The 20,638-nt window shown below is 49.1% G+C and overlaps 1 protein-coding gene across 4 annotated transcripts in view; it reads left to right on the top strand.

Annotated features, from left to right (window-relative positions):
* Positions 1–20,638, top strand: part of PELI1 (pellino E3 ubiquitin protein ligase 1) — a 50,133-nt gene that overhangs the window by 11,925 nt on the left and 17,570 nt on the right. For 2 of the 4 annotated variants that reach the window (XM_064146316.1, XM_064146317.1), the window contains exon 2: positions 1,946–2,112. The exons of 1 other annotated variant lie outside the window; for it this stretch is intronic. In XM_064146316.1, coding sequence (XP_064002386.1) covers positions 2,058–2,112 — 55 coding nt within the window. In that variant the 5' untranslated portion in view covers positions 1,946–2,057. Of the gene's footprint in view, positions 1–1,945; positions 2,113–16,052; positions 16,216–20,638 lie in introns of those variants that run through there. One more of the 4 variants, XM_064146319.1, reaches the window with a different exon arrangement.

The following is a 20,638-nucleotide window of genomic DNA, read 5'->3' as shown; positions in this document are numbered from 1 at the left end:
GAACTTGCATTAATGTTAGCAGACTAACTATGCCTTGTTTTTTGCCTCCCAAAAGTGTTTTGGTAATTTTTGTTTAGTTGTTGGGCCTCATAAGAAGAATTGATGCTGTATCATGCTGCAGAACTGACTAAGTGTGCTTGTCTTCCCCTTGTCTCTTAAGTTGCCCCAAGTTCTAGACTCCAAAAGATAGCAAAACTGAAATAGAAAACTTGTCCTAAGGAGAAATGGACAGGATGTGACTAAACTTGATGAAAACAGAATCAAAGGTTGTTGCAAGTGTTCTTGTGTAACTGAGGCAGAATTGGACATTTTTTGTTCGGTGCTGCTGCTCTGTTTTCAGACATCCTTCATGTAAGTTTAGTATTAACTCAGTGTGCATGCTAATAAGGTTACTGCTGTCCTAAGCTGTCTTTGCTGATGAATGTAGCTTTTGCTACCTAAAGGAGCCAAGTAAGTTGAATAGAAGAGCAAGGATAGAGAAAACAGGAAGAGTGTTTCCCCCTGCTTCTCAGTATTAAACACATCTTTTAAGGACAGCTGAGGAGCAATCTCTGTTCTCTCAGTTCACTATTAATTCACCTGTGCATTGAAGGAGGTAGAAGCTTGCTCTTTTTTATAGTCACAGAACTGCTGAGGTTGGAAGGGACCTTGGAGATCAAGTCCAGCAGCTCACCTAGAGCTCACAATGCCATCGCTGAACCATGTCTGTCAGCACCACATCCAGGTGGCTTTTAAATACCTGCAGGGGGAGTAGGGGGCTGATGTCCCCTCAGCCTCCTCTTCTGGGAACTAAGCAACTCCAGCTCCCTCAGTTGTATTCAAGTCTTCTGTTAGTGGTAACAGTTAAGTGTAGGCATTCCTGCAAGTGGTGAGAACAGGTAATAAATACCAGTCCTGTGGTGCTGAGTGCTGCTGTCTGTATGCAAAGCTCAGGCCTCTGCAAGAGTAGCCAGATTTTGTCAGTAAAAAGAGGAATTAAATTTGAAAGGGAACTCTGGAGATCTGTTGTAGTTCCTCCTGCTTAGTGTAGTTTGAAAACCACCTCTGTCATCCCTTGGTTTTGCATGGTCTCAAATAGCATACAGCCAGGGTGCCTGCTGTCAGTACTCTCCTGACACTTACCTATACCTCTGTCTTCTGTCACTGCAAACCTTAGACTTACTCAGTATCATTCCAGAACATCATCTGAGATGTCACTGAAACCCACTGACTGCCAACTGTACTTCTTCAATAACTTGAGATAACCAAGTATCTGACTAGTCCTGCACTAGGTATAGTGACTGGACACGAGAGTATGTGTCATGTGCAAAGACACAAGGATGATCCAAGGTCTGAAGTGCCTCTGCTATGAGGGCAGGCTGAGGGAGTTGGGGGTGTTCAGTCTCAAAGAAGACTCTGGTGGGGGTGTCACCTTAGAGCTGCCTGCTATTGCCTGAAGGGTTCCTACAGGATGGCTGCAGAAAGGCTTTTCCTAAGGGTGTCTAGGGACAGGCCAAGGGGGAATGGTTTGAAGCTGAGTGAGAGGAGGGTTAGACTGGAGCTGAGGAAGAAGTTCTTCAGTACCAAGGCAGTGGGACTCTGTAATAGGATGCCTGGGGACACTGTGGATGCATCTTCCTTGGAGGTGTTTAAGGCCAGGCTGGATGAGACCTCACAGCTGAGTCTGAGAGGTGTCCCCACCCATGGTAGGGAGGTTGGAGTAGATGAGCTCTGAGGTCCCTTCTGAACTGAGCCATTCTAGGATTCATGCATTTCTTGAGGTAGATTCATTCCAGTAGACACTGAGACAATGAAACTCTTTGAAACTTCCTCCCAGTGCTTGCGAGCATCAGGAGGAGAGGTAGACTCTCCACTGCTGACAGTTCTCAGCTGCTGCTGCTGCTCACCACTTGGTGCTAGTGTGGATTGGGCTTAACCATATGGTCTTGCTCTGACTTTCTTTCAGAGTATTGAAAACTTGTGTCCTGCCTGCACTAGCACCTAACTGGGCTGAACCCCCAGTTGGCAGCCACCATCACCACCAGGTCGTTTTCCCTCTGCACTTGTGGCTTTTCATTATGTATCGTAAATCCAAGTGGAAGCGCGAGTACAATCTCGAGGTTCTTGGACGTGGTGAGTTGACATCTACATCTGTGCTTAGAGTACAGACTTTTCTGCTTGCACCTGAGACTTCTTCTTCAGATGAGAAATGTGAAGAGAAAACTGATTAACCACTTGTAATCCTTTAAAATAGGCCTTTTATGTGTCTGAGTTTGAGATGACTTGCCAGAAACAGAAATCATGGAATGGTAGAGGCTGGAGAGGACCTCTGGTCACCCAGAGTCAATCACATAGGAACATGTCCTGGTGGGTTTGGAACGCCTCCAGAGATGGAGACCCCAGCATCTCTCTGGGCAGCCTGTGTCAATGTAGAACCACACAATCAACCAGTGCTGACCTGCTGTCACTGCCCACCAGAGCAGTGTTCTCTTAACACTGTGTGGGAGAAGGTTTCAAGGTGTTCATTGGACAGCATCTCTCCACAGCAAGCACTTCCAGCTTTTACAGACTACAGACATGCTCTTGGGAGGATGTCTCCTGAGCTGTACCAGATTTTTCTTTCTTCATGCTCAGACCTTGGATTTCTGCTAAAGCTTGTTTCCAGAGGGCCTGAGCTGACAGAATGTTTACTGCCTGCTGAGAAGGGTGCCTTCTGCTCATCCCCAGGCCTGGCACACCTTTAGGCCTCTCCCCAGATCTAAGTTGTGCGGCTCTGCACCCTTCGTTCCAGACCAGCTGACCAGGCTCTTTCCACAAGCATTGCCTTCCTTGTTTACCTCAAACCTGCTCTATTGTGAGCTGACTTTTTCTCTCTAAGTTGAAACAAATGTATGCATGTGGCCTAGAAGGCAAATCAGATCTTAGGCTGCATCCAGAGGAGTGTGGGCAGCACGGCAAAAGAGGGGATTCTGCCCCTTAGCTTTGCTCTGCTCAGACCTCTCCTCCAATCCTGCCTCCAGCTCTGCTGTGCCCAGCAGGACGTAGAGCTGCTGGAGTGAGGCCTGAGGAGGCCACAAAGATGCTCCAAGGGCTGGAGCAGTTCTGCTGTGAGCACAGGCTGAGGAGGCTGGGGGTGTGCAGCCTGGAGAGAAGGCTCCAGGGGGACCTCAGAGCTGCCTGCCAGTGCCTGAAGGGATCCTGCAGGAAGGCTGCAGAGGGCCTTGTGCTGAGGGTGTCTGAGACAGGCCAAGGGAGAATGGTTTGGAGCTGAGGCAGAGCAGGGTTAGACTGGAGCTGAGGGAGAAGCTCTTCAGTGTGAGGGTGGTGAGACACTGGCACAGGCTGCCACCTGCCTGGGGGTGTTTGAGGCCTTGGGCAGCCAAGTGTAGTTGAGAGGTCTCCCTGGGCATGGCAGGGGCCTGGAGTAAATGTTCTCTGAGGTACCTTCCAACCTAAGCCATCCTGTGACTTTTCCAATAGGTTTAGGGTGCAGTGTCTTAAATTATGTCACCAGACTGAGTGCAGACCCTTTTCATGTGGCAGACTTTGAGTTCTTGTGTTGCTTCCTGTCGCTTTGTGAATGTGCCTGTGGCTGGGTCTTTCTCCTGGTTTGGGAACAGCAGCTGCTGCCTCTGCTCTCTATTGCTTGCCTCAAAGTAGTAAGGTGCTGTTGTGAAAATACCAGCTTGTCCTTGCTTGGACCAGTTTTTATACCAATGTAATGCTAGCAGAATCAAGAGTGTGACCTCCATTCTGGGGGGTGTACTGATGCTTTTGGCATCTAGCTTTGAAAACACTGACAGTTTTATTTTACATCTCAGGAGACTCTTGCAAATAAGCACGAGATGTTCATCCTGAGCATGTTTTTCAGCACTAAAGATGCCAGTAGTTGAGGAACTACTGGTTTTGTTTCACTGGGCAAAGTCCTGAAACTGATTAGTCAGTGGTTAACAGCCTGAAGTGTGCCAAGGATGTAAACCATCACTTCACTCTATTTCACCTGAGTTTGCTGACTTGAATTTCTGATGCATATTTATTTGAGGTTTTTAATCACTGTTACTGTCCAGTTTTGTGTCTCCACTTTTGTGTCTCAATTCTTTTGTCTCACCTTTTGTTTCTCTCATGAGTCAATTATTAGCTCAAAATGGCTGAGCTCTGTCAGTGTCTTTCAAGGTGAAGCTCAACAGATAGCACAGAATTATCCAGAGCTTTATAGAATCACAGAATTGTCTGGGCTGGAAGGGCTCATCCAGTCCAACCCCCTCTGCACTCAGCAGGGACATCCTCCACAAGAGCAGGCTGCCCACAGCCCTTTCCAGCCTCACCTTGAATATCTCCAGGCATGGGTCCCAACCACCTCCTTGGGCAACCTGTTGCAGTGTTGCAGCAGCCTCCTGCTGCAGAACTTATGCCTCGCAGCCAGTCTCAATATGCTCTGCTCTAGTTTGCAGCCATTGTCCTCATCCTGTCCATGCAGGCCTTTGGCAACAGTCCCTCTGTAGCCTTCTTAGAGCTCCTTCAGGTCCTGGCAGATTGCTCTTTGGTTTCCCTAGAGTCTTCTCCAGGATGAACACCCTCAGCCTGTCCTTGTAGTAATAGTGTATCTGTTAGAGCTTTGTTTTATCAGTTCAGGAGGGTCATGTGTTAGGAAGAAGATCTAATGAAACATGTTGGGTCAGAGAGAACTTTTGATGCTCCAATAATTATGCATGAGCCAAAATCTTAAGAGCAAGCTATGTTCCACAGCTCTTAAGGAAGGACAGGCCGCTGAGCTGAAGGTGAGGGCTTGAGATGTTGGAAGGTCCACAGCACTGGAGTGCCTCAGCTCTTCAGACAAAACAGTGCATGCTCTCAGTACTCTTAAGTGACCCCAAGCATTGTCTCTGCTGATACTGTCACTGTTATGAAAGTCTGGGGCTCACCCAAAGCCAGTGTGGAGAGCTGAAGTGCATGTCTAGTGCAGCCTTGCCTAGGTGTGCTGATAGCAATCTTGCTTACTCTAGGTAATTTAGTTGCCTCCAGTGCAGTCTCAGGCTTGGTGAGGTGACCTGATAGGTGAACAAGACCAGAACCTGAACTTTGGTTTCTTTTCCTTCCCCTGTCTGCTTTTACTCTTGGGTATTTTTTCACCATGCACCTAGAAACAAAGTCCTGCTGCTCAGTGTAGTTGATCATCTGTTAAGCATGTGAGCAGCAGACCTCAGTTCTGTTTGTCAAAGCATGGTGAATGCTTGTTGTAATAACAAAATAGCTTAGGCTCCTGCTGCATTACTGCACCAGGAAGTCAGCTTCCCTCTCTGAGCAGTTCCTTAGTTGTTCCAGACGTGAGGTGATGACATCTTTAAAATGGCTTTATTTAAATAGTTCTTGGATATCAGAAGAAACTTCTTCCCTGAAAAGGGTTCTCAAAGGCTGCAGAGGCTGCCTAGGGAGGTGGTTGAATGCCTATCCCTGTAGGTGTTCTCAATAGGCAGAGATGTGGTGCTGTGAGCCATGGCTTAGCCTCAGCCTTGGTAGAGTGTGATGGTTTGGGTGTTACCTGCCCCCCTCCACTTAAGAAAATCACCCAGGCTAGGCTCAGTCGATCTGGGAAGTGAATGAAGCTTTATACGTACAGCTTAGCACAGTGTACAAGCAGGTATTTACAATATAGACAGAAACAGACAAGTTAAAAAGTAATACAGAAACACAGCAGCCCTCCCAGAAATCTGAGTCCCCAGGAGGGGCTCCCAACCACCCTTCCACCTTCTCCCCACCCCTCTACCTTACCGCAGACTTTGCCTTACACGCAAGGTGAGTTTGGAGGGTCAGCCAGGGGGGTTAGGAAGCAGATGGATTAGTCACACAGATGGCAGGTTAGAGAGAAGTTCATGCAGCCCCAAGAGACACAGAGCAACTCTGTTATCTATATTTATGTTCTTATCCTTATGAGATCTCTTCCAACCTTGATACCGTGATCTCAGCAAGCCTATGAGTGAAGTAGACATTGCCATTGTTTCCTTTCCACAGCCTGTAATCTAACTCTTCTTACCAAAATATCCCAGCTAGGCTCAAACTTGCACAGAGTTAGAGAGTGGTTGGGGTGGATGAGCTCAAAGGGCTTTTCCAACCCAAATGGTTCTATAATCCTTCTGACCAATGGTTTTGGTGCCCTTTTTAAAGAGGCACCTTGAAACCATCTTCAGAGCACGCTGACTTTGCAAGCAGTTAGTGGAGAGAGAAGTTTTGTTCAAGGATGCAGTCTCCTGTCTCCTACAGCTGGTTGAGATCACTCCACACATTTCTGGTTGGAAAGAGATTCCACCTTGGTTCTGATGTACAAGAAGTTTTTCTTTTTGATCTTTGATTTCACCTGGCTACCACTTTGCTGGGACTTTCCACTGTAGTATTTCAGTTCTGCTTTGTGTTAGGTCTTTTCTCTCTTGCTTCATTTTTTTGTATTCTGGGCCTTTATTTTTGCAGGTAAAGACAAGTCTTGCTGCTTTACTGTCTGCATCTGTAGTGGTGATATTTTGAAGGTAGAGATTGCAGTCTCATCTTTTTATCCAGTTTTTCACACTTTAAGTAGAACTCTGTATCAAAAGCTGGTGAATGCAATCCTCTCACTTTTGAGAACACATTTAAATTTGTTACTGAAAAAAAAAGTAGTCTGTGAAAAGCCAAGGATGTTGAGATGGAAATCACATTGACTGTGGTTGTTTATCTATTTAACCTTTTAATTTTGCTGAGTGAGGGAGAGTGACCTGAAAAGACAGGTCTAGTTATTAGGAGAGGCCAAGAATTGCTGACCTTGCACTCCTTAGTGCTAGGCTCAGTTAAATGTCCTGGGTTGTCCTTTTAAGAACAAGTAAAACAAGTGGGTATTTCCATAGTTGGCCTTTCCTTATCTGGCAAAACTTTAACAGCAGAAGCAGTGAAAAATAACTCTTCATCACAAAGCCAGGGAGGTGCAGGAGTGATGCTTTGTTATGCAGGGGCTGAGCTCTTCATTCCTGGTTCCTGGCAGGTGAGTTTCAGGGCTGCCAAGCTTTGTGTCAGCAGTTGTGCTCCTGCCTTTTGGCTGTGATGTTTGTAATCTCCTGTTCAGCAGATTATAGTGTCGGTCAAGGTTGGAAGGGACCACAAGGATCATCTAGCTAGGGTCAGTGATTCGACTTAGACCTTTGAAATTGTGAGAGCAGGTCATGAAAGCATGAGCTGAATGTCTTAGTGCTGCCTAGCAGTGGTGGCATGCTTGGACTCTCGCTGGGTAATGTTCTTTTGGTGTGCTTTCTGTCTTCATCTGCTAGGATCTGGCCTGGCTTTTCTTTCTGCAGTATCATGTTCTGAGTAGACAAACCCCAGTGCAGGCTCTGGAGAGCATGACTCTTATAAACAACAAAAATACCACTTTCTTGGTACAAAAACACCTTTTGATGCTTTTCAGAAGTGCAACTTGCATGAGCCACACACTTCTGTAGTTTAATCAGGAGTCTTCTGGCTGTGACTCAGGACTGTATGAATCTGCAATGTTCATGGAAGATGTCATGTCTGTGTATCCTAGGATCAGAGAATGGTTTGTGTTGAAAGGAATCTTAAAGGTCATCCAGTTCCAACCCCCTGACATTGACAGGGACACCTCCCACCAGCTCAGCTTGCTCAAGGCCTCATCCAACCTGGCCTTGAACCACCTCCAGGGAGGGGACATCCACAGCCTCCCTGGGCAACCTGTGCCAGTGTTTCACTCCCTTCATCCTAAAGAATTTCTTCCTCATCTCCAGTCTCAATCTCCCCTCTCCCATCTCAAAGCCATTGTTCCTCCTCCTGGAACTCCCAGCCCTTGTCAAAAGTCCCTCCACATCTCTCTGCAGCCCGTTTGGGTATTGGAAGGCTGCTCTAAGGTCCTTTCCCAGGCTGAACAGCCCCAGCTCTCCCAGCCTGTCCCCATAGGAGGGGGTTCTCCAGCCCTCTGATCAGCTTTGTGGCCTGCTCCAGCCCCTCTTAAGCAGCTCCAGGTCCTTCTTGTGCTGGGGGCCCCAGAACTGAAGGCAGTGCTGCAAGTGAGGTCAGAGCAGAGAGGCAGAATCTCCTCCTTGTGCAGCTACTCTCCCTGCTCTGGATGCAGCCAGCACACAGCTGGCTCTGGGCAATTTCATCACCATCCAGCACCCCTAAGTCCTCTCCTCCAGGCTGCTCTCTAGACATTCTTCACCCAGCCTGGATTTGTGCTTGGTGTTGCCCTGACCCAGGTGCCAGGTCACTTTGAAAGCTTCCAACTCTCATTGGAACGCCAGACACAGCAATTGGAAGTGGAGCATATGGTCAGAACAAAGCCCCTTAGGTCCCTGAAGAAGTAGCACAGGTCCAGCACCACCACTGAGCTATTCTACCCTTGGTTTTTTTTTGGTGAGAACATATTTGGCACAGCAATACCAAATGTCATTATCTGACAAGAGCCAGGAGTATTTTCCAACTGTTGCCTTGTAGCTGTAAACAAGGAACTGAATTGCTGGCTCAACCCAGGAGTGCCAGCCAGGGGTGAGATGCCTGGCACTGAGCCCTAGCTCTGCTTTGGGAGCCATCTTTTTGTTGTCAGGTGAGTGGAGGTAATGTGAAAGTGCAACTCAGCTGCTTCGTTTTGTAAGCAGCAACCTTATCTGGATTGGAAGTGTAGGAGATAAAAGCTTGCTCCTCTCAAGAGCTTCCAACTCATGCTTCGCCCATAAAGGAAGGAAAAAGATGACATGGATTATCATGGGATTGGTTTTCTCTCTGAGAGGAGGGACCTGGGGACAGGGTGGGTGATGTAACTTGAGGAGGTGTTTGAGCACTTGCTGGCTCTAGGAGGTGTTTAACATGGAAACTTTAGTGACCTAAAAGATGAGTTTTGCATGGTTATGTGAATACAGGCTGTGTTGGTGTGCTAGTTTGAAGCAGGCTAGAATGTTTTGGAGAAAAGAACTAGATTATAGGCTGTGAAAGGAAAACAATGGTGATGTCTGCTTCCCTCAGAGTCTTGCTGAACGAGAAGAAAGGAGACACTAGATAACACTCTCGCCATTTTCTCGGCACTCTCGGGCTGGGCTTTGACTGAGCTGCATCTCCCTAACCTCACCTGCCACTCACCATTGCTTCTGAACCTCTTTTCTTCCTTAGGACTGGGGTAAGGTTGAGAGGGGCAGGGAGAAGGTGCAGGGGTGGTTGAGAGCCCCTCCTGGGGACTCAGGTTTCTGGGACAGGAGTTGTGTTTCTGTATTACTTTTACCTTGTATATTTCTGTATATATTGTAAATAGCTGCTTGTATATTGTGCTAACTGTAAATAAATAGCTCCATTTATAGCTGAATGAAAGCAGGTTTAGACTGGAGCTGAGGGAGAAGTTCTTCAGTAGGAGGGTGCTGAGATTTTGGAAGAGACTGCCCAGGGAGGCTGTGGCTGCCTCCTCCCTGGGGCTGTTCAAGGGCAGGTTGGATGAGGCCTTGGGCAGCTGATTCTATCTGAGTGGTGTCCCTGCCCATGGCAGAGGGCTGGAGTAGATGATCTCTGAGGTCCCTTCCAACCTGAGCCAGTTAAAATACAAAGTGTTATTTGTGGGGAGCGCAGTAACGCTGCGTTGAGGAATTCAGGATAAAAGGGGAACTGTTGGATGAAGTTGACTTTTGTGTGTCACAACCTGTCCAGGGAAACAGCTTTATTCTGAGGCAGCTCTGTGTGATGTGGGAGTTGAGTTGAAACTGTACCAAGTGAGTTTTGAACTTTGCCCCTCTTCAGCTCCTTTTCTTAACCTAGCACTTGAGTGTGGGGAGCCAGCTGGTTTGTAGATGAGTTTCTCTTAACTGCTTTTCCTGTCCTTTTTTAGCTAGTGTCTGTGAAATAGTTTTCCTAAGGGCTAGTGGGGTAAAGTTGTGTTCTTCATTCTAGTGGCTGTCTTAACTTTCTCTGAAGTCTGTGGTTAGCTTTGCAGGAATGAAAACTTACAGGTAATGCAGGTTCAGCTAGTTCTGCTGGAAGGTACCTTAAAAGTTTTGCAAGCAGGAAAATTGTGTCTTGGAAATGAATAAAAATGGAGCCTCCCTTTATTTAGGGGAAACCTGGAGCTCAGTCAGAGTCCTGCCGTTCAGAGAATGCAGAGCTACAACTGAAATGTTCTTTGAGAAAGTGCTTGTGCATAGCCTGGGTTCACTGAAGGTGAACTGTTTGGCTTGCAGAGTTTTCAAGATCCAGAAAGACTCCTGGAAAGCTTAAAAACAACAAGCAAGCAGAAAACTAAACCAAGAAACCCCAAACTGTTTCACTGCAGTTTCCAGATACGTGGGAAGTCCAAGGTTGCTGTCTTGGACAAAAATCTGGTGCACCATAGACCTAGCAGGTGTCTCACATCAGTCTGACCCTTTGGGAAGTGAATGTGGCTTTTTCACAGTTCTGCCTCAGCTGTTGTTAGTCTGGGATGCTCAGGAATCTGGCACGCCTGGTGCTGCAGGCCTGTCTGGAGAAGACAAGTGAAGGACCATCTTCAGAGCAGCTTAATTCCCAACTGTCTTGCTTGAGCAAGGATTGCTGTCAACAGAGTTGTGTGGTGCCACTGCTGGACAGCTTATGGGACACAGTTCTCTGGTGAAGCCGTGGGTATGCTGTGGTCTCTTTCAAGTGTTTAATTAATCCGAGCAGGCTTTGGTGTGGCTACAGCAAGCTCTCTGCAGTCATTTTTGCCAGTTGTTTTACTTTAAGCAAATGCTGTGTCAAGCAGTTATAGAAAGGCTGTGGAGGAGCTCTGCAAGACCACTGGTCAGCTGCAGTTCAGCAGCAGTTCTGCAGCTTTCTCTCTTGTTGCCTGAGGCAGTGCATGTCTGCTGAGGCCATTTCAACTTAAAGCTCCCGACCTCTTGCAGTAATAGCTCAGGATCTGGAAAGCCTACTCCTGCTTTGAGTGTGAAGGTTGGACTAATGACCTCCTGAATTATCCAGTGATTCTGTGAAGTCTTCCTGTGAAGAAAGGAGTTTACTCAGTCTCTTAGAAACACGTAAGCACCAAGCAGTTGGCAGTCCTGCTGTCTTGCAGGTATTTGTTCATTCCTGCCCAAGATGGTTTCAGACCACGGTAAGGTGATAAAGTGTGCAGTAGTAAATTGGTTCTCAGTCTGAGGATTGGAGCTCTTGCATGCACTTTGCTTCGTGAGGATCTCTCCCCTAGCAGATGGAAGATACAGAGCTGGTACAAAGCTAAAAGCCACGTGTGCCTGCAGAAGCAGAGCTTAAGCTGAAGGCAGAGGGCCAAGTGTCTGTTTTCAGTCAACACAACGAGATCTGCATTGATGCTGTCTTGGAGTGGAAGGGCTTCCCTGATGTACCTGAGAAGCAGGCAGAGCTGTAAGGGTAGAATGGGGCTGGGTAAGAAATGCTGGTCAGGTTTGTCTGATGGCAGAGCATGCCTTGTGTTGTGGGAAGTGCCTCTCTGTAACTAGGCTACTGCAGCTTTGGTGACAAATTGCTCCATGGTTGCCTAAGGATCAGTGTGGTTGTTGAGTGACAGACATTTTCAGATTGGCATGTATCCCTTTGAAGGAGATTTTGCTGTCCTACAAATGTGATTGGCCCCTCCTGCTCCTTCCAGAAGTGGTCAGCATGGAGGGGTTCATGAAGAACCATCTACCCTTCATGTTACAGAAAGCTGAGGGACAGAGACGTGTTCTCCTGTAGCTATAACAATGGACCTTTGTTTCAGCCCTTACAAGAGCTTGCTCACTTCTCACAGTGAGGCACCATGCAGCAGTGCAGTGGATTAGGTCATTTCCTTCCCTCCTCCTCTTCCTGCAGATTATTTGATTAACATTTCTATTGTGTGCTCTACCATGTTCTTGGCTTCAGGCTGCACCCCACACCCCATAATCGCCTTAAAACACTGTAATGGGACTTTATTACTTGTAGAACATGGGAACTCCTTGCACAGAGGTTACTTGCAGCATAGTGCGATAAAAGATTGATGGGACTGGCACATCAGTTGTCTTCCCTCCTGTCTTCTTTCCTCTGCATCTCACTTTAGGCTTCTGGAAGCTCCCAGCAGTGGTACTGCTTTGGCATGGTGTTATTTGGCTTTGATCAGAGTTCAGCCACTGACTTCATGGGACGTGGGGTTAGGGTGGTGTTTAGTTCATGTCCAGCTTTTATTACTGAAAGTAGGAATGTACTTAATCTTGGGACCAGTGCAGATCCCAGTCTCCCACGTTTTTGCTCTCTTCTCTCTGTGCTTCCTTTTGGTCTCCCTTCCTCTGGCCACATGTGCAGCAATTTCAAGTGTTTCTCCTTTGCGGGGTTTTGAGAGTGCTCTGTTTTGTTAGGTGAAATTAAGAACAGGCATGTTCCAAGCACCCACCCTGAAATGCAGGAGTAAAACACTGGTGGGTTAAATCTAGGATGAAGAGCTTGCAGCTCAGGCTCCTCAGCAGTCTGCACACTGCAAGACAGCAGTGCCCTTTGTCCATTTCTGCTAGGCTGTCTTTGGAACCAGTATAGTCAGGAATGCATTCATTGCTCTGCAGAACTGCCTTGGAATGTCACCTGGAATCCCCTCCTTACAGCCAGCTGCACAGCATCTGCTGGTGAGTCAGAAGAGCATGAGGGACCCTTGGTTTCTGTAGCAACTCCAAGGGAAGAGCCTCCCCTGGGTTTCAGCATCACTTCATGAAGGCAGCAGTGCTACAGATGTCATTGTTTCAGTCTGGCATGGTCAGCAGCATCTCTGCTCCAGGAAAAGGGTTAGCTTGCCTAGCCACAGCTTGCTTCAGGCATTTGCTTCCAGTCCTTAAGGCATGGCTCTTCTGCAGAGGGGAGATCGTGAAACCCTGGGGCCTCTTAATTGAAGTGAGAGATGATACCAACAGGAGAAGAGCTGAGCAGAGCATGGCTGTGAGTAAGCATGGACTGCTAGGAGTGTGGCTAGGAGGGGGAGAAAGCCTCAAAAACCCTGCTTTCAGATGGGGTGTGAGTAGCTCTGAGAAGGGTGTCCCATGGTGCATTTACCTGCTGGGCCAGAACGGGGCAGGACACCAAGAAGATGTGAGTGGCTGACAGTGGCTCCCATGTCTGTCTGTCTCTCAGCCCAGGACTCTTGCTGGAATTATTTGGCACCATGGACGTTTGCCTGTCTTTCAGGTGCCCTACCCAGGCCTTTCTGTGACAGCTCAAAGTCAAAGCAATGAAAGGGTTTCATTGCTCACAGAGGCCACAGCCTTGGGACTGCCACAGGTAAATGCACTCCCTGCAAGGTGCTCTCGGGGTAATGAATGCTGGGTCACATCTGACACAGGTACAAACCTTTGCTGTAGAGCAGAGATGCAGAAGTTATGGAATGTGACAGGAGTCCCATCTAAACAAGAGGAGGGATTTCTGTGAGGGTACAGAGCACTGGAACAGGCTACCCAGCGAGGTGCTGAAGTCTGGTGTCCAAAGACATGCCAAACTCACCTGGATATATGGCCTTTTTTAGGTGAGCCTGCTCTAGCAAGGAGGCTGGACTAGGTGATCTCCAGAGGTTCTCATCTGTCTTCCACTTGAATTTGCTCATGCTGCACCCCCCTTGCTGGCCCTGCTACTGGTGCCAGGGACAGTGTGCCCAGAGGCTTCATGCCCCAGCCCAGGCTCCCCTACCTTCTAGGTGATGTTCAACGTGATTTGGGAGGAGCGTTTGAGGAACATAGTTGTGTATGTTTAGCATGTACTTAATTTTCCTCATTAGCATGTTGGAGGGGGTGTCAACTTTTCTATTAAAAATGACAGTTAATTGAGTTAAGATCTTGGCTCAGGCAGCCTGGCCCTCAGAATCTGCTTTGAAGTTGGGTGTAGCTGATACTTGAGTCTTACTCCAGCATTTTTAGCCAAAGTAGGACAGCCTGATCTTCACAAGGCTCCCCCTTTCAGCTCTTTAGCAGCAGCAGCAGCATGGTGGATCTTCACTGAACACAAACACTGATAACAGGAAACAATCTCAGTCCCAAAGCTAGGAAATGAGCTTATGTGCCTGTGCCATGGCTAGCTGGGTGGTGTGACCACACATGTCCTCAGCTTGTGCTCCCTGAGAGGAGGCTGGAACCAGGTGGGGGTTCAGTGCTGCTCCCTAGAAAGAAGTAACAGGAGAGGAAATGGCCTCAAGTTGCTCCAGGGCAGGTTTAGGTTAGACATTAGGAAGAACTTATTGACTGAAAGGGTTCTCAGACTAGCACAGGCTGCTCAGGGAGATGGTTGTATGCCCATGCCTAGAGGTGTTTGAAAGAGGCAGAGATGTAGTTACTGAGGGCCATGGTTTAGCCCCAGCCTTGGCAGAGTTAGAGACTGGTTGGGCTGGAGGATCTGAAATGTTTTTTCCAACCTGAACCATTCTAAGTTTGCAGCATTGAAGGTAGGTTCATGTGCCAGTGGTTCAGTTTTGGCAGTTAGGAGGGTTCACTTTTCATCTCAAGATGTGGGTTGATGACTCCGTGGCTTTACCGGTGAGATTGCTTCAGAAGGTTCCTATCACCTCACTTGCCTTGGTGTGGTGGATTTACAGAACAGCCTCCAATGGTTAAGGGGGTTGAGGTTTGTGTTGTTTCTGGTGTTTGAGTCATTTTCCATCTTGTTTATCTGATAGCTAAGGACTGTACATCCTGCGCAGCAATGTGACTGTTTCTAGTAGCCAGAGGAGCAGGAAGGAGAGGGAGCACCTGCACATCAGCCTTCCTCCAAGCACTTCCCAGTGTTCAGAGGCTCCAGCACTTCTGTGGAGCAGAATTAGATGATTGTGCTTGGTGGGAATCAAATCAGTGTCTTGGAGCCTGTGCTTAGTTTCATTATTCAGAGCACCCTATGGAAGGGTGTTCCGCAGTTTGTTCAGCCAGATGACATGGGGTGGTCTGCAGAACAGGGCTGGTGAGGAGCAGCTGAGGGGGCTGGACTTGTTTAGTCTGGAGAATAGAAGGCTGAGGGGAGACTTGACTGCTCTCTACACCTCCCTGAGAGTAAGGTGGGGGTTAGGCTCTTCTCCCTAGTCTCAGGTGATAGGAGGAGAGGAAATGAATTTGTGCTAGGGGGTGGTTAGGCTGGAGATTAGGGGAAAATTTCTTTCCTGGAAGTAGTCAGAGATTGGAACAGGCTGCCTAGGAAGGTGGTGGAGTCTGTGGAAACCTCATGGAAACTAATCCATGAAGCTGTCCTTGTAAAAGTGAGGTGGCAAGCCAAGGAAGGAGCAGGAGAAATAGGAGCAGGAGTCACTTGCAGACTTGGAGATGTCAAATGTCAGTCTGAATATAGATGGTTTGAGCCAAGGTAACCAAGTACACTGTGGCCCGCTCTAACGGTGGTGCAACAGTTGATGACAAGGTGAGGCTGCCACCTTCTGTTGTGCTTGGAGCAGCCTGGGGACCTCTGCCGGGTCCCTTCTAAGAGGCAGTGGCCTGGAAGCTGTGGGAACTCAATCACTATTTGACGGCTCAGACACCAGAGTTATCCCACCCACTGGCTTGCTTGCAGCAGGTTCACTGCTGGGAGGATAAAGAATGAAGCTGGGAGCCTGGTGTAGCACAGGGAGCTCTGCTTTTCTGGGGGTGCACCCTGCAGGGCTGAGTTGCCACAGCTCTGCTGGCCTGGCAGGTCCTGTCCGCACCTGCAGGTGTGTCAGGAGTCTGATCCCATCCTGGCAGTGAGAAAGGGGAGAGCGGTGCCTGGATTGATGCTGCTGTTTTTCCTGCCCATTGTATTAAGAGCTGCCTTTTGTGTGGGGGAGGTGGGAAAGCTGACTGGGTAATAACTGGTGGTTTACTAAAAAAGCAAGAAGCAGGCAGGTATAGCATGCACAGGGACACTTATGTAAGAGAAGCGAGGAGGAAATAGCTCAGCGTTCCTGCACCAGCCTCAGCCAGAGAGCTGCCGGGGAACTGGGCTGCAGGGTGGTTCTCAACACACCCTTTGCTTCCTTTTTCCCTTTTTGGGGCCAGAGATGGATGGATTTATAGAGCGGTAGGCAGGATGCAGGCTCTGACTGCAGCCAATGATCGATGGTGCAGTGGTGTTTACCTCGTTTACGCAAGGCAGACCCAGCCCCTCTTTAGTCAGCAGGCACTGCCCACGGCTTCAGTCATAGCACAGAGCAAAGGCACTCAGCCTGGCAGTTGCTGGGGCTTTAAAAGAGTTGGTGGATTTCAACTGGCTTTAAAGGAGACCGAAGGAGTGTCGGTTTGCTTGCTTTCTTCTCCGCTATAGTGATAACAAAAGGACAGAAGGATCCTGGTAAGTGCTCTGCATGCTGTCTCTTAGTGCTGCGTGGTTTCACTGTCTCTTCTGAACTATCTTTGGTTGCAGTGTTATTTTTGGTGAGAAGCTGAAACATGGTCGGGTGATGTGGTTGGATGGAGAGCTGAGAACAGGCAGTGTGACTGTAGGTTGCCTTTCACCAGAACCAGGAAGGCTTTGGAAGTGCACAAGCTGGTAAATTCTGTTGCCATCTCATCAGAAGTGTCAGGCACTGTGCATGTTGAGGGTGCAGGGAAAGAGGCCTTGAAATTTTCATCAGTAGCCAACAAAATCATACCAAGGAGGATTCATCCTCAAACCCTGAGAGATCTGTTTTCTCTAAACCAGGTAATGGCTGTCAGTGTAAGTGTAACTCCTGGCTTTGCAAGATGATGCAGTGTGCAATGTGAAAGGCCTTTAGTCCAGCACAAACATATGTTTGACTGCTACCTCAGTACAGAAAGTGCCTCAGAGGGAAGTCAGGCTCACCAAAAGTGACCCAGTGAATTTCAGATCTGTGGAAGAAGTTGCTGTGGTGGTGTGTAAGCACACAGTCCCTGGCTGGGTACTCTTGCTGAGGTGTGTCAGCCTATAGAATCATAAAATCAACCAGGTTGGAAGAGACCTCCAAGATCATCCAGTCCAACCTAGCTCCCAGCCCTAGCCAGTCAACTAGACCGTGGCAGTAAGTGCCTCAGCCATGCTTTCCTTTAACACCTCCAGGGACAGCGACTCCACCTCCCTGGGCAGCCCATTCCAATGCCAATCACTCTCTCTGGGAAGAACTTCCTCCTAACATCCAGCCTAGACCTCCCCTGGCACAACTTGAGGCTGTATCCCCTTGTTCTGTTGCTGGTTGCCTGGGAGAGGAGACCAACCCCACCTGGCTACAACCTCCCTTTAGGTAGTTGTAGGCAGCAATGAGGTCACCCCTGAGCCTCCTCCAGGCTGCACACCCCCAGCTCACTCAGCCTCTCCTCACAGGGCTGTGTTCCAGTCCCCTCACCAGATTTGTCACCCTTCTCACATGTTCCAGTGTCTCAACATCCCTCTTGAATTGAGGAGCCCAGAACTGGACACAGCACTCAAGGTGTGGCCTGAGCAGTGCTGAGCACAGGGGCAGAATAACCTCCCTTTGTCCTCCTGGCCACACTGCTCCTGATCCAGGGCAGGATGCCATTGGCTCTGCTGCCCGCTCATGTTCAGCTCGTCTCTCTCAGCACCCTCAGGTCCCTCTCTGCCTGCTCTCTGCCACTCTGTCCTCAGCCTGTACTGCTGCTTGGGGTTGTCATGGCCAGTGTGTAGAATCCTGCCCTTGGCCTTGTTCAGTCTCATCCCATTGGCCTCTGCCCACCCATCCAGCCTGTAGTGGTCCCTCTGCAGGGCTCTACTACCCTCCAACAGCTCCATATCTGCTCCTAGCTTGGTGTCATTTGCAAACTCACTGATACTAGATTCAGTCTCCTGGTTCAGATCATCAATAAAAATATTGAACAGGACAGGGCCCAGCACTGATCCTTGGGGCACACCACCAGTGGCAGCTGCCAGCTGGATGTGGCACCATTCACCACGACTCTATGAGCCTGGCCCTCCAGCCAGTTCTTGACCCATAGCAGAGTGAATCTGTCCAAGGCATGAGCTGCCAGCTTTGCCAGGAGCTTGTTGTGGCAGGTGGTATCAAAGGCTGCCCACCCTGCTTCTGGCCCTAGACAGGCTGCCCTTGGCTTCCTTGGCTACCTGGGCACACTGCTGCCTCAATTTAATTGAATGCCAACCAGAACCCCAGGTCCCCTTTTAATTCTTCACACACTTTCCTCCTGAGCTGGGGGAAAGCTCTGCCTGCACAATCCTGCCACGTGCAGCTGTTTGGAGGGGCTGGAAAGAGATGACAGACGAACTGAAAACGGACTGAAATTCTGGCCTAGGCATGGAAATCCCATTTCTTACTGGCTGCCTTCCTCAGTATTCACTTAAGCACAGAAGGCCTATGCATGAAACTAGTTCCTGTGGCATAGAACAAGCCACAGCTTTCTGATGACACAAGCAGAAGCAACAGCCAGAGGCAGCCTGTGTTCACAAACCCTGCTTCAGAGGAGGGGAAGAGTTCAAGATGCTGCCTGCTCCCTCTGAGCTTGCCTTTTCCAGTGGGGTCATGGAGTGAATTCTGGTTGCTCTGCAGCTACCAGCTTTACTTCATCATCCATCTCCAGTCAGCCAGCTGCATTTTCCAGTTAGGGACTTAGGTACCACAGGTCTTTGGTGGCTTCTGCAGAAATTCACAGAATGGGCTGGATTGGAAGGGACCTCCAAAGCTCATCCAGTCCAACCCCCTGCACTCAGCATCACCCCTCTACACCACATCCTCCACTACAGCAGGTTGCCTACAGCCCTCTCCAGCCTCACCTTGAGTATCTCCAGACATGGGGCCCAACCACTACCCTGGGCAACTTGCTGCAGTGTTCCAGCAGCCTCCTGCTGCAAAATTTGTTCCTCACAGCCAATCTCAATCTGTTCTGGTGAACAGTCTCTCTGCAGCCTTCTTATAGCCCCTCTTGGTACTGGCAGGCTCCTGAGATCTGCCTGGAGCCTTCTCTTCTCCAGGCTGAACACCCCCAGCTCCTTCAGCCTGTGCCCAAAGCAGAGCTGCTCCAACTCCCTCATGTTCATGGCCTTCTCTGGACCCTCTCCATCAGGTCCACCTGGACACTTCTGGCTCATGGTCAGTGACTGTCAACAGACACCCCCAGGCCCCTCTCCCATGTCTCAGCTTTCCAACCACACATCCCCAGGTCTGGAGCTCCCCGTGGTGGTGTTGTGACCCAGGGGCAGTACCTGGCCCTTGGCCTTGTTGCACTTCATCCAGTGAGCCTTGGCCCATGGCTCTCAGCTGTCCAGGTCCTGCTGCAGAGCCTCCCTACCCTCTAGCAGATGAACACAGCCACTCAGCTTGGTGGCCTCATGTGCCAGGAGCTGAGGTGGAGGCCATGGGTGGTGAGGGGGTGTAGGCTGCATGTCAGCGTAGCGCTGGAGCTGGTGCAAAGCTCTCTCAGCTAACGAAGGGCACAGATAACGTTGCGGTGACAGCTTTAAAATAGACACCTTGTGCTAAAAGACAAATGTTTGCAGCTTCCCACACGCAGGCAGGATTGCATCACGTAGAGGCTGGGGGAGGCTAGCGTGTTTTCCTCAGGGGAGGAGCAGCTGTTACTTTTTCTAGCTGAAAAAAAAAAACCATGTAAGTGCTGGATGAGTTTGTTTCCAGGAAAAGACTGTTCAGAGTGGGGTTTTGTCAGGTTTGCCCCAGTGGATTGTTAGAGGTTACACACAGTCGTTTCAGCTGGAAAAGCCCTTCAAGCTCAGCCAGCCCAACTATGCCAGGGTTTGGGCTAAACCATGACCCTCAGCACTTTGTCTCTTTCAAACACTTCCAGGGATGGCCATTCAGCCACCTCCCTGAGCAGCCTGTGCTAGTTGAGAACCCTTTCAGTCAAGAGGTTTCTTCTAATGCCCAACCTAAACCTCCCCTGAGGCAACTTGAGGCCATTTCCTCTGCTCTTGTTCCTAAAGAGAAATTAGTCTTCCAGGTTTCATATACCTGGCCTTGTTCTCTTCCCAGGTCTGGAGTTGTCAGAGATCTGATTGAAATTAGGCCCCTGTGCTTAAAGCAGTTCTTGTCCAGCTTCTGAACAGGAATATTGCTGGTTTTGAGTACTGTCATGAAGTACAGATTTTGGTAGAGGTGCCTGAAATAGACGTTTTGCTCTCAGACACTTGCCTTGTTCATTGAACAAGGGCAATTGTCCCCACAGGGCTCTTCTTGACTGCTGATAACTGCTCAGACTTGCTGAGGTAGAACCAGAATTTGAAGCAGGATGTTGCATGCCAGATTGACTAAAAACTGCTGCCTCTTACACCAGAGAAAGTTAGCTGCAGCCTTGGTGTGCAAAGGGAAGTTTGGCCTTGTGTATCACAGTAGTGCCTCTCTGACAGTGTCTTGCAGCATGGGTTTGTCCTGTGCAGGACAGACTGCTTGTTGATGGGATCATAGAACAGCTCAGGCTGATACAGACCTCATGTACTCTAACTCCTGCCACCTATCAGCTAGCCCAGGTTACTCAAGGTCCCATCCAACCTGGCCTTCCAACAGGCTGCCCAGGGAGAAGGTAGCCCCAAGCCTCCCTGGGCAGCCTGTGCCAGAGTCTTATTACATTCATACTGAAGAACTTCCTCAGCTCCAGTCTAACCCTGCTCTGTCACAGCTTCAAACCATTCCCCCCTGTCCTGTCTCAGACACTCCCTCAGCAGAAGTCCCTCTGCAGGCTTCCTGCAGGATCCCTTCAGGCACTGGCAGGCAGCTCTGAGGTCCTCCTGAAGCCTCCTCCTCTCCAGCCTGCACCCTCCCAGCTCCCTCAGCCTGTGC

The sequence above is a fragment of the Pogoniulus pusillus genome, chromosome 7 (assembly GCF_015220805.1).
Source record: "Pogoniulus pusillus isolate bPogPus1 chromosome 7, bPogPus1.pri, whole genome shotgun sequence".
NCBI classification, from domain to species: domain Eukaryota; kingdom Metazoa; phylum Chordata; class Aves; order Piciformes; family Lybiidae; genus Pogoniulus; species Pogoniulus pusillus.
This window is presented reverse-complemented; position numbering and strand designations above follow the sequence as displayed.